We start from the raw sequence: 12,846 nt of genomic DNA, 5'->3' as shown, positions 1-12,846 counted from the left end.
CTTGAGCCACAGATAAACCATGATGCATATCAAGATGCCACTTGTAATTTAACGAATATCACTTCTAATCAGATAAAGCTTGATAAGCTCTTTGAAAAGACCAAAATTTACTTTATTATGAACAAGGAAGTCTGGGTTTACAGGCCAGTCCATATTGTTTATATTTACTTGCTGCCTCTAGCGATGCCTAATATCCTCAAGCATGGGGCAGTTGAAAAGATAGTGTAAAACACCATCTTGAATACCACACAGATTACAGTGATCATTATCTATGAGATGGAATCTCTTAAGATATACACGAAAGCGTCCGTGTTCAGTTAAGAATTGCGTCAGTTCATGACTGGGCTGCATCCATTTGTTCTGCATACGGTTTTGGATTCTTGGAAAAAATCTCTTTGTAATGTGCTGACATGAGACCTTATCCCAATCAGCCTGCCACGCATTGATGGCTTCGTTCCAAACAAGTGACTTGAGTTTCGATTTGGGAATGCAGACATAATCATGATGATTGGTATGATTCAGTGTTGCATTACATGCCAGATAATCTGCTCTTTCATTTCCCGGAGTGCCCTGGTTACCCCTGATCCAATTAACGGCATAACTGTTAGATGATATTGCAACCTCAACGAAAATATCGATAGAGATGGGGTTTGTGGTGTCCTTGTTTCTTAGTTTGGTCACAGTGGCAACACTGTCAGTGTAGATATTTATGGGCATATTGACAAGATTGATGTTACACCATTTGATAGCCATTAATACCGCAAAGATTTCAGCTTGAAAAATAGAGCACTCAGGGTGCAGCTCAAACGTCTGATTATGAATCTCACCGCCTGCATCAATAATCACGAAGGCACTAGCTGTGCCTTCAGTAGTTTTAGAGCCATCCATGAAACCTTCAATCCTCGTGGGTACTTCATGTGAAAGAAGTCCTGTTCTCAAGGCAGGATGCGGAAGGGTGGCCACGCGCCTTTCAATCTCATACATTGAGGCATCAAAAATAGTGTCATTTATGCAGACATTTCTGCCCCTGGAGATCAGAAAACGCTTGCTGCTGAAAAGAAGATAGTGTAATATGGGAAGTTTTCCAGCCACTACTGGGAGAGCTGCGTTAGAGACAGTGGAGTAACTCCGGGTCAGACAGATAAGGGCCTTTCGCTGCGCCGTGCAGAGAAGTCGGTAATTGTGCGAATGTTTGGCAGCCTTGCACCATACAACAGACGCATAAGAAACGATTGGCAGAAATAAGCAATCGTAAATTGCACTCATGGCTTCAAAGCTGAGGCCCCAGCTGCTTCTGGCAACCTTTAACAGACCATTAAATATCATATTGCTGCGACTTGTAACATGCTTTATGTGGTATTTCCATGACAGTTTGTAATCAATAACCACACCCAGGAAGGTGAGATGTTTGACGATTTTAATGGATTTATTGCGATAACGCACACATGGAACACGTTTGTACAAGTCAGTTGTACGTGGGAGTGAGAAGACGATGCCTTTGGTTTTATCCATATTGAAAGAAAGTTTGTTGCTATCACCCCAGCTGTGTATCTTCGATAAAATATCTGTTGCGGTACTCTCGATGTGTTTCCTGGATGATGCTGGAAAAACCAAAAAGGTGTCATCTGTGTAAGCGAAGACGCGACTGTGATCACCAAGATTAGTCCGGAAAAAACTGTCAAAGAGAATGTCCCAAAAAAGGGGACCACACACGGACCCCTGCGGGCAACCTCGCTGAAGCTCACGAGTGCACTTCAAGTGCCCAAACGTGAATAAAGCCTCCCTCTTTTTGAAATAATTGGCTGCCAGATAGTAGAGATTTGTAGGGCACTGATTGTCACTAAGTCTTCGTAGTATTTGAGGACACCAAGCTGAATTGAAGGCATTTTTTAAGTCTAGACTCAAGCCAAAAACATACTTATTATCACGAAGAAGAACTTTAACATGTTCCACCAAATCCAATACGGCATCTATGGCACCTCTTTGGCACCGAAAGCCATACTGTGCCTCATGGAATAAGCCATTAGATTCCCAGAACCAATATATGCGGTTGAATAGAAGCCTGTCGAGAATTTTCCCCAGTGTAGATAGTAGAGAGATATTGCGCATATTCTGGATATTAAAGGGCTTACTGTGATTTTTGGGAATTATGACCACTGCTTTGGAAAGATGCCAAATTTCAAACAAGAGTTCAGGACGTTTAATAACAGCATTGGACGAGTCCTCCAGATTTGAAGGATGATTTCCCTGTCTATTCCATCTATCCCAGTTGATTTCTTTTTCGGAAGGCGGTGAATAGCATCATTCACCTCAGAGAAGGTAAATGGGGGATCGTCTTCCGAAAGTAGTGCGTCGTTCCTACGATTCCTTACTGCGTTTTGCTCAGGGGTGTCCTCAGATAGTGAGTCTGTGGGGCAGAAGTAATCCAGGAGACTGGATATGGTGGTCTCCAAATTACCGGGATTGTCAGGATCACTACAAAGAACATTATGGTACTTAATTTTATTTGCACAAAGTTTATAAATAAATCCCCATGGATTCCCTCCAGCTCCAGAGCAAAAGTTTCTCCATGATTCCAGTTTAGCCTTTTTGATGGCTTCTTTATAGGCAGTTTGATGAGTGAGATAGCACATCCTCAATTCACCTCTTCGCTGGTCATGGCAGCGTTGATAGATCCTGCGAAGTCTGTTGTTAGTTTGACGCATCTGAGCGAGATTATGGTTCCACCATGGTGTGGCTCGCCCTTTGTTCCTCTTTTTTGGAATAGCTTTATCACAGGCTGCAGAGATATTGCAAATGGTAGTTTCAATGTAAGTCTTAGCCTGTATATATGAGTCATTTCTGTGTAAAGGCATGTCAATCTGATTAATCATTTCGCAGAATTTGCCCCAGTCTGCAGATTTAGTATTAAAACACTTCTTATGTGAGGCTTCTCCACTGTACTGATTGCAGTGGCCTATACTGTAGGTCAAGCATTCATGCTCCGTAAGACTGTCAAAGATACCTACCTTCCAACCCTGTATCATGGAAAAAGGTCATCCGAACAAATTGTCAAATCAATCCAAGAATCCCCGTTCACGGTTGAGAAGGTAGGTGAGGAATCCGGGTTATTAATGACAAGAAGATTATGAGCGGCAATAAAGTCTTCAAGTGCAATACCTCTGTCATCTTCACTATAGCCTCCCCACGTAGATGAATGGGCATTGAAATCGCCGGTAATTAAAAAGCTGTTGCCTTGAAAATGAACCATGGCAGCGTCCAAATTCCGGAGAGTCTCTAAAATGTCACTTTTCCTAGAGCAATATACATTGAAAATGACGATCCTTCGGCTGGGGAAACAGACCTCAATACAGACACAGGTGGTTGTAGAGAATTTCGGATGTTTGATGATTGCTAAGTCTGAATTGACAATGATGTCTGCGGCCCATGGTTGCCCATCTTGACTTTGAATGATGATGTCTCTGGTACTGAAGCATGCAACTCTATTGTTGCGGCAATAAGGCTCCTGTATTAATGCAATGTCAAAATTGAGCAGCTCATTACGAAGTTGAGAACTGGCCGCGATAGACCGTCCCAAGTTTACCTGTACAATATTAATTTTGAAGTTCTGTAAACTGGTATTGTTAGCACTATTAAATTCCATAATCTATCCTAGACAAAAGTTGAGCCCTAGCACGTAAGAAAGCGGGACATGTCTTATCAAAAGCATTATGATTCACTGCTCTGTTTTTATCCTTGGCACAATTCACGCAATTTGGAACCTCAGTTTTCCTATTATAGTCCTTAAAAGCATGTTTCCCCCCACATTGACTACAGATACATTCTTCAGCCTTGCAATTTCTGGCGAAATGGCCAAATTTCAAACATTTAAAACATTGATATACAGGGATAAAATCAACCACCTTGCAACGAGTCCATTGTAAGTTGATCTTTCCTTCCTTAAGGAGAAGTTCCCTAAGATCCGGGGATACCACCACAACCCATGAGATATAAACAGAGCTGCGCTGCCCGATTGGAAAGCGCAACTTGAATTTTTCTTGAAATACTGCCCTTGAGAAGCATTCAGCAATAGTCATTTTGCTCATACATAATATCTGTAAGTTGTTCTCTGCTGATGGACTTAGGCACCGAAATTAGTTTGACTAACGGACTTTTCTTCTTTGGAATGGTTGAGTGAAGACCCTCAACCGTGGAGACAGCTCGGCACAGAATATCCACATCTTCCTGTCTACTCAGATCAATAGCCACCCCTCCCTTTTGAATGTGCCGTATTCTTTGGACACCAATTTTAAGATTGTTTGGGTTGATGTTGGCAGTTAAAGCCTTCCTGGTCAATTCCAAGTCATTGGATTCCAGTTCACCGTACACAAGCACTGTATGGCAGGGCTTAGGAGAGCCCATGGATTCTCCTGCAGGCTTGGCAGGATGTTTGACAGCATCGCTGTAAAGTCTGGGGGTTCCCGAGAACGTCTGATTGGGGGCAATCGAAATCATCTGTGAACTAAGAGTGGTCTTCATGACATCAGAAATGATAGCCTCTGTCCTCACAGCTTGAGCGGCAAAGGCATCAGTGAGGTCTTCCCTGGTGATGAGTGAGTCCAGGCGCTTGCCAATGAACTCCGGTACAGATGATGACATCACAGAACTCGATAAGTCAATTAGGCGTTGAAATTGGTCAGTAATATGCCTGGAGTGAGCCCCAGAGCCCAATTTTCCATTACTATTGGCGGTAATATATCCTTTTAGCTCGTCAAAGAGCATATGCGCTTCATCCAAAAAATCCGACAGATAGCAGGACCCCATCGTGACAAAACAAAAAAGACCACACTTGCGAAAAACAAACACCGTGGTGAGAAACTGATACTAAAGACCAATGAAATATGCTAACCTAGCAGCTAGCATGAACTAAGGTACATAGCTATCATTAATTAGAAACACACCCTCAAGTAAAGGGATAAATAAGAAATAAAAGTTAAAATAAGCCCAATACAGCAAACCGAAGAAACAAAGCATAAAACCCAGAAATTAATGCTAAAACACAAAGTTAAAACTATGAGTTGTTTAAATAATAAAAAGCAGATAACAACGGTAAAAGTTTAAACCGTCGCTATTGTATAGTTAAAAATTATTTTTAAATTATTTTATTGCTCACAAAACAAACAACCACTCATAATTAGAAAATTAAGCCTCGTTTAAATACTGGCCTCCCTTTCATGGTCAAGCCAGCCTAAAACACGCAAAAATTTAACAAAAATAATATTAAAGTAGCCAAGACATAGCCAAATATTGTAGTGCCACATCACTAACGGACATTTGAAATTTGCCGACTAGAATTGTTAGTTAATCGATGTGACGGTTGATCGGGGGTCGGATAATCGATGCTCTACTGTATTTTGAAGTTTTTCCATTCCCCCCCATAACTTTTGAATTTATATTGCACCCTTATTGATAAAAAGGTTGCCAACCCCTGTTATAAGATATAAATAAAGAAATAAATGAAAATTTACGAATTATTGGGTTGTTCGGAAAGTAATTTTGTTTTTTTCTGTGGAAAAAAACACAATATTTTTATAATAAATAAATATTTTATTGAATTATATATTAACCATTTTGGTCAAATACCTGTTGTCATCGTTTCTGGTAGTAGCATGTTTCACATTCATAAAAGTTTTGATTGTTGCTTACAAAAAACTGATCTAAGTGATTTTTGACATTGTCATTTCAAGTAAATGTCTTACAGTTAAAAAAAATTTGTATAGACCAGAACAAATAATAATTTGAGTGTGCTCGATCTGGCGAATATGGTTGGTATGATAGCATGTCCTTTCTAAGCTATAACAGTTTCTGACAAGTTAACCAAACTTGTGTGAAATTTGACATTATTGTGGTAAAACACTACACCTGTTTTGTTTATCAGTTCTGGCTGCCTTTTCTGTTTGATGATATTACTTAATTTGTTTACTCGATGGCAGTACACTTTCGAATCAATTGTTAAATTGTCTGGTAAAAGTTCCAAAAAAAAATTTCCTTAAAATCCCACCAGAGAGAGCATCTCTCTTTAAGAACATGTGAAACCCATATATCAAGCTTTGAAATGAAACCAATTTGCTTCAAGTAATTATAAACAGTTCAGTTTTACAAATTTAATCTTTTAGTGATTTCACGTGTTGTTATTTGGCAGTTTGCTTCAATCAATACCTTTATTTTCTTTTCATTGGCTTCAACTGGCCATCCAGAACGTGGTGCATCTTCAATATTGAAATTGCCAGAATGAAATTTTGTAAACCAGTTTTGGCACTGTCTTTCTCTCAACACATCATCTCCATACATGTCACACAATTTTTTTCTCGCTTGAACAGCATTCTTACCTTTTCGGTAATAAAAGAGCAAAATATACTGAAAATGCTGCTTTCACTCTTCCATATTTGATGGGACACAAAAAATAAACAATTGCACAGAATCAAACAAAATTTTTTACAAATAAGCCTTAAAATGCTAGCTGTCAAAATATATAATGATAATATGGTTTAGAATGAAAATGGCGGGAAAAATACGACTAATCTGTCTAGTGGTAAAAAAAAATGAAATGACTTTTCGAACAACCCAATAATTCTAAATTTTACATTAAATTCATCAACTTGCCCAGTTGAAAAATTTCTGAATCTTAATTTTTCAAATTTAGAAATGTTCTATCTGAAACATCTATAAATTTGATAAATTTTTATATAGATAATTGAAATTACAATTTATAAATTTTAATTTGTGTATATATTATGAACCAAATAAAATTAGAACTTATTAAATAACATTTAATATATCATATTTTTCTTAAATGCAATCATTCTAAATTCTGAGGTTGAAAGTATATGTTTAATAGTTCTAAATTTTGCTTGTCAAAAACAAAGATTTTCTTTTATAGTTAGATAGATTTAATTAGCAGAGTAAGTCAATATTTTCATAGATTCATATATACATGTATACAATTGTGTAAAAATACATACAACATAGAAAAGATTTTTCTTAGATTAAATGATGACCATAATAATGTATCTGAATTTTTAGTAAACTGTGGTAAAAGATATGGATTTAAAAATCTAATAATCAGACAAATTGATTGACTGACCTTTTGATGCTATCATATTTTTATTAAAAGATGGATTGTAATTATTATGTTCTTTGATACCCTTCTAAGCTAAAATACATTACTTTTTATACAGTAGAACCTCCATTATCCGGACCTCCATTATCCGGATTTTCGATTATCCGGATTGTTCAAAATAAACAAAAATTTTACGAATTTGCTGATTTGCACTTGGCGAATTACGACACTGTTTATGTACGTGATGGAATGCATAACTTTTTTTGTTTCAACAACGTTTCACCCGGCACAGTGGTCGTAAACTCTTAAATATATTTTCTGTCGTAATAAAAATATAACTTGACATACGTATTTATAAATAATTTATATTCAAATTACATCATTTCTATGACCAAGTGCGGCGTAAGGCATGGACAACGTGGTCCACCGCCTATGCCTCGCGGTCCGAAGGGCCTCGCGCCTCGAAGGTTCATGCATTACTTAAAAGCCGTGAACGCGACGAAAAAATTTTACTCGTCATAAAACGATAAATAGTTTGTCAAATTTTTATTCATAAAAATGCAGTTTCAACTGCTTTTTATTTTATAAAATCCGTCTTCTTGCGCCACCAGAGGGCCTTTTAAACAATAGGTAGTCTGTTAGCGTTGGTCAGTAGTAGTCCAAATTCAATACGAACATTTCTTTCTTGAAAATTTGATCACGATTTAAATACAGTATTTACTTTTAATATTACCGATATGTCATCGAAAAGAAAACGTGTTGTATTATTATTAAAAGACAAATTAAAGTATTTGTTTCGATTATCCGGATTTTTCCTTATCCGGACTACCTTCATCCCCAATTAGACCGGATAATCGAGGTTCTACTGTATAAAACTTTGACTATATTTTATTATTGTAAAACTTTATAATGTTAAGAACGCACAAAAAAAGATGAAATGTTATTTTTTGGAAAGAATATTCTTTTAAAATGCATAATTTATATACTTGAATACAAATTTAAAAATTTTCAGTTATCAGTTTTAAAATGAAAAGTCAGAAGCTTTCAGAGTTTATTTTCTTTTACTTTTAAAGCATGCATGATAAAGCTTGAAAATTTTCAGAAAAATTTTGAATATCAAAAGAATATTATTGTCATTTCAAATAAATTTCAATAATTAAAACATTTTTAAAATAATGTTATAATTCTTTGACTTGAAATTTTATTAGGAGTAAATTTAACTCAAAGATGTGTTGAATAAATTATCTGTTTTAATGTGTCTGCAGTTTAAGTAAAGTTTTAAATATTATTCAAAATCTGACCACTAATCTAAAGAGAATTAAAATTGATCAAAACAGTAACAAGAGTAATAAGTGATTTTTTCAAACAAATTACTTATTACAACGAAAGCATTTGAAAGCATATAAAAATATGATATTTGTGTTAATAATGTTTGTTTTGTAAATTAGACTGATTTGTTTCCATCAGCAATATTATGTAATGTACAAGTAGATTAAGTTATTAACTTAATCTACTTTACTCATTCTATTTATATTGTATTTCTTTAAAGTAGAGTAAGTTATTAACTTAATCTACTTTAAAGTAATAAAATATAAATAGAATGCTATATTTTTATGAAATTGAAATAATATTGTTTCAAAGCTATTCAAAAAATAGCAGAAATTTATATTTGGAAAAAAGTAATCTTATGCCTTATACACAGCAAAGCACATTAACTGATTGCTTTTAAACCAAAGTTACATAAAAGTTACAGAATTTTGCTAAATGAATTTATCATCATTCTGCACTCAACCTCTGCACTTTAAGAAACTTATAAATAATCACTTTTTGAATTCTGCATCGCTAAGTGACGCTCATCTACACATTTCCTAAAATTTTGCATTACTTTCTACAACATTTCAGGAAGAATTTCTGCCACTTTGGTTTGTGTTGTTATGCTTGAACTCTTCCACAGTTCTTGGTAAGTTCTTATAAATATTGCTCTTGAGGTATCCTCAGAAAAAGAAGTTACAGATATTGACATCTCAAATGTCAATCAGTGTGTTTCCTGTCATGGGATTATTTGACCCAGGAACATCTAATTAAGGACTTGCATTCAACTGTACCCAGTGTGAGCCATTGATCTATCCTATTGAAACACAGGTTTTGGTATTCAATGTCATGATGCGACGACAACTCTAGTTCAAGAAAGTTGTGAAGCATTTCAAAGTAGTGATCAAAATTTACTGTTAAATTCCTGTCATCTTTGTCTTTTGAAGAAATATGGAATAATCATTCTAAAAGATGCTATACCATATCAAACAATAACCTTAACACTGTTTAAAGGTTTCTCATGCAACTAATGAGGGTTCTCTGTTGCCCAGTAGTAGCAAGTTTGTGAATTAATATAACCACTCAGATAAAAGTTAGCTTCATCTGCTATGAAATGATGATTAATGGTATCATCATTCACAATATTTTTAAATGTGTAAAGAAGCAACAATGCACTTTCTCATGTCCTGATTGCTTAATGTCTGTACTGTAAATATTTTTTACAGATGGAGATATATCTTTATGCAATATTCATCACACTATGACTTGACATTCCTAGTGCATGTATTGTTACATATATGCCAATCACCATAGATTAGAGAGATTAGAATGGTATACTTCTTGACATTTCTAAGAATTCTAGCACTATATGGTTTTCCTAGAGATTTACTTTTCAAAGAAGAAGCTATTTTTCTGAAGTTTATCATATATAACTTAATCATATTATGACAAGGAACACTGGAACAAGAAACATTGTTAAAATTAATGTTGAAATGTTGATGAAACAAATGCTGAATTGCATTGACAGATTTATTGCTTTTAAAAAGTGTCTCCATCACAAAAGAATAATGCTCTGCCAATCAATGCTGCGTTGTATAATGTTGCCATTGAAAACTGTAAATCCACACAATGATGATTAAAACAGCTTTACTTCAACAATTTCAGTTTTCATACATCTCATGTAACTGCTAAAACTACTCTTTCATTCACATATCTAAATAGAAAAATTGCTCTACCCTTTCAAAGTTTTCATTATCAGTTCTTAAACTTTTCTGGACTGAGTGACATGGTCATACCTATACAGAATTTATAAACAAATGTAGAGTCAATATACTAAAAAGCTTCTTGCCTGTATTACAAAAACATTGTTACTTTGGACTAATGAACAGGCTTATTATACACCCAGTATATTTAATTAACTTTTACAAAATGCATCTTGGCCTTACTGGTCTTTTTGAATTGGATAACATACAAAAACAAAGTTTATGTTGACTATCGTCAACATTACAATATACCTTAGAAGTACAATAATTTCAAATTATTATTAGGATTATAAGTTATATCTAGGTTAGTAATAATATAATACTATTCAAGTCCAGTCTTTTATTGGATTTGTAATAATTTGTCTCATAATAATCTGCCAAATTATCAATCTATTATATGGCTAAGTTAATTAGAAACTAAATAATTTGTCTCAAGGTATCCGATTATGCTGCCATCTCTTGTTAATTTTAATAATTATTATTATTTAAAATATTACAAATATTAATATCTTGATTATATTATAATAATAAATACAGGAAATCCTCATTGGTTTGAAATTCAACGGACAAAATAATTGTGACTTCAAATTATCCAACATATTTCTGTACAATATGCCAAATACCATGTAACTGATTTAATTTATTAAGCAAATGGAATACAGCTATGTATAGAAATGCTAGTTTTGTTAATTAATATTAATAATATAAATAAACTACAGTTAACAGTACAGATGAAAAACTCACAGGTTGCCAGATAGGGTTTTATAAAAAATAATGCAGAATTCTTTCAAAAGTAGCCCAAATTAATTTAAAAATGCCCAAAAAGTAGTAAGTTGACCAAATGTAGTAGTCTAAAGCCCTACAAATATCTTAATTCACTATTTGTAGCACATTCTTTAAACCCAAAAACCATTCATATTTTATGAGATAGAGAAAAAAGGGGTAGTCCACATGTAAGGTGACACCTGAAAATGTGTTACTGTAAAAGCAAAGCCATATTGACAAGATTACAGTTTTTAGTCTATTATTCTCTTATAGCATGGAGGCATTTCAGTCTAAATGAACAAATTAGCATATGCTTATCACAATTTGGACAGAATTTTCACTTTGAATTTTGAATTAGCTGTATTTCAAACTAACCAATTTCCTTAACATGTAAATTTCTGTATCCCTGGCTGGTTATATTACTATCAAAAGTAGTTATGAATTCACAGGATTTTGAACTATCTGAGTTTGAATTAATGAGGATTTCTTGTATTACAATAGTATAGTACAGGGGTCGGCAACCTGCGGCTCGCGAGCCACATGCGGCTCTTTGGATGTGAAGCTGCGGCTCTTTAGTTCCATATGCAAATATTTATTTTATCAAAAAAAAAAAACATTTAAAAATCGTTCTGAATCGATTAACGAGGATTAGGCACTGATTCTATCTCTCAGCCACTTGTACTCGCTTTTCACCGCACCCCTCCCCCGTGACACGCGTCGTCACTGTCGTCAGTCCGTCGGAAGCTCTCGAATGACGCCGTCGTCGGATGTTTCTATTATCTAATTTGTTGTGAAAAACACTACTTATATATGAATAAATAGATATTTTTTCTTGTGAATAAATAGATTTTTTTTTTATCAAAAAACTTTATTTATGCGAGTACTATTTATTGCTGGCAAGAAAAAATTTTGTGGCTCTTTAAAAACTTTGAAATTTTGTAAATTATAATTTTGGCTCTTCCGACTCAAAAGGTTGTCGACCCCTGGTATAGTACATAATTTATTCAAATTAAATATAAACTTTTATATATAAAAACGTAATTTGTATTTTCAGTATCCACATCTTTCTTGTTACTTAACAGAAGTTTTGCCACCTTCGTTAATATTTGTGGATGATCATCTTGTTGAAAATAAAGTGTTAGGATTGGAATGTTTATATCATATTATAGAGAATCTTGTATGTATATTTTAAATTCAATTTTATATTTTAAGTACCATAATTTAATGCAGATAATTGGCAGCAGTGCATAACTCAAAACTGCATGTACAGTATCCAGTGCTGGTTTGAGGCATTAGCAAAGCAGACAACCATCTTTGAGTAGTGTCATCAAAATTGGGTTTCATTAATTAATATTTTTATTTTAGATTATAAGAGAGAGACTTAATATGTTATCTTTTAATTTGTTTATCAATACATTTCCATAACTATTGATTACATAAAATATTTTTATAATTTTTATTTCTATTGTAAATATTTCTAGCCCTCAATTCAAAATAGCCCTCTATACTTTTCCATACTTTCTGTGTGGTAACTTCCTCATTCTTCCTTGAAATTTCAGTCTGTTTATAGCTGTCAGTTTGTCTCTGGTATATTCTGCTGAGGGGAACACCTACATTTATTCAGAGATGTACCAAAATATCAGTCTGCCTGCACTCAAAAACTAGCTAGAAATGTTGCTACATATACAGTAGAACCTCGAAAACTCGGCTCTCGATAACCCAGCACTCCGGATAACTCGGCCACACCCTGGCAGGGCAAAAAAATCCTTAGTTAATTAATTTTCATTATAGACAGCTTTATAAAAGTATAAAAGCTCTCATAAAGTATTTTTCTGAGGTCTGTCTTATCAGGTAAATTACTGTACACAGTGTATTCATTAATTTTCATTTTCATGTAGTAAAGGCTCT

The 12,846-nt window shown here is 34.5% G+C and overlaps 1 protein-coding gene across 6 annotated transcripts in view; it reads left to right on the top strand.

Moving 5' to 3' along the window:
- The window catches only part of LOC111636440 (TELO2-interacting protein 2-like), a 46,482-nt gene that overhangs the window by 15,247 nt on the left and 18,389 nt on the right, over positions 1–12,846 (top strand). For all 6 annotated transcript variants that reach the window (XM_023381690.1, XM_023381692.1, XM_023381687.1 and 3 more), the window contains one exon: positions 11,993–12,115. In XM_023381690.1, coding sequence (XP_023237458.1) covers positions 11,993–12,115 — 123 coding nt within the window. The remainder of the gene's footprint in view (positions 1–11,992; positions 12,116–12,846) is intronic.

The sequence above is a fragment of the Centruroides sculpturatus genome, unplaced genomic scaffold, assembly GCF_000671375.1.
Source record: "Centruroides sculpturatus isolate CEXI.00-Female unplaced genomic scaffold, Cexi_2.0 scaffold963, whole genome shotgun sequence".
Classification (NCBI taxonomy): domain Eukaryota; kingdom Metazoa; phylum Arthropoda; class Arachnida; order Scorpiones; family Buthidae; genus Centruroides; species Centruroides sculpturatus.
The sequence above is the reverse complement of the archived record's forward strand: the minus strand, read 5'-3'. Positions and strand labels throughout refer to the sequence as shown.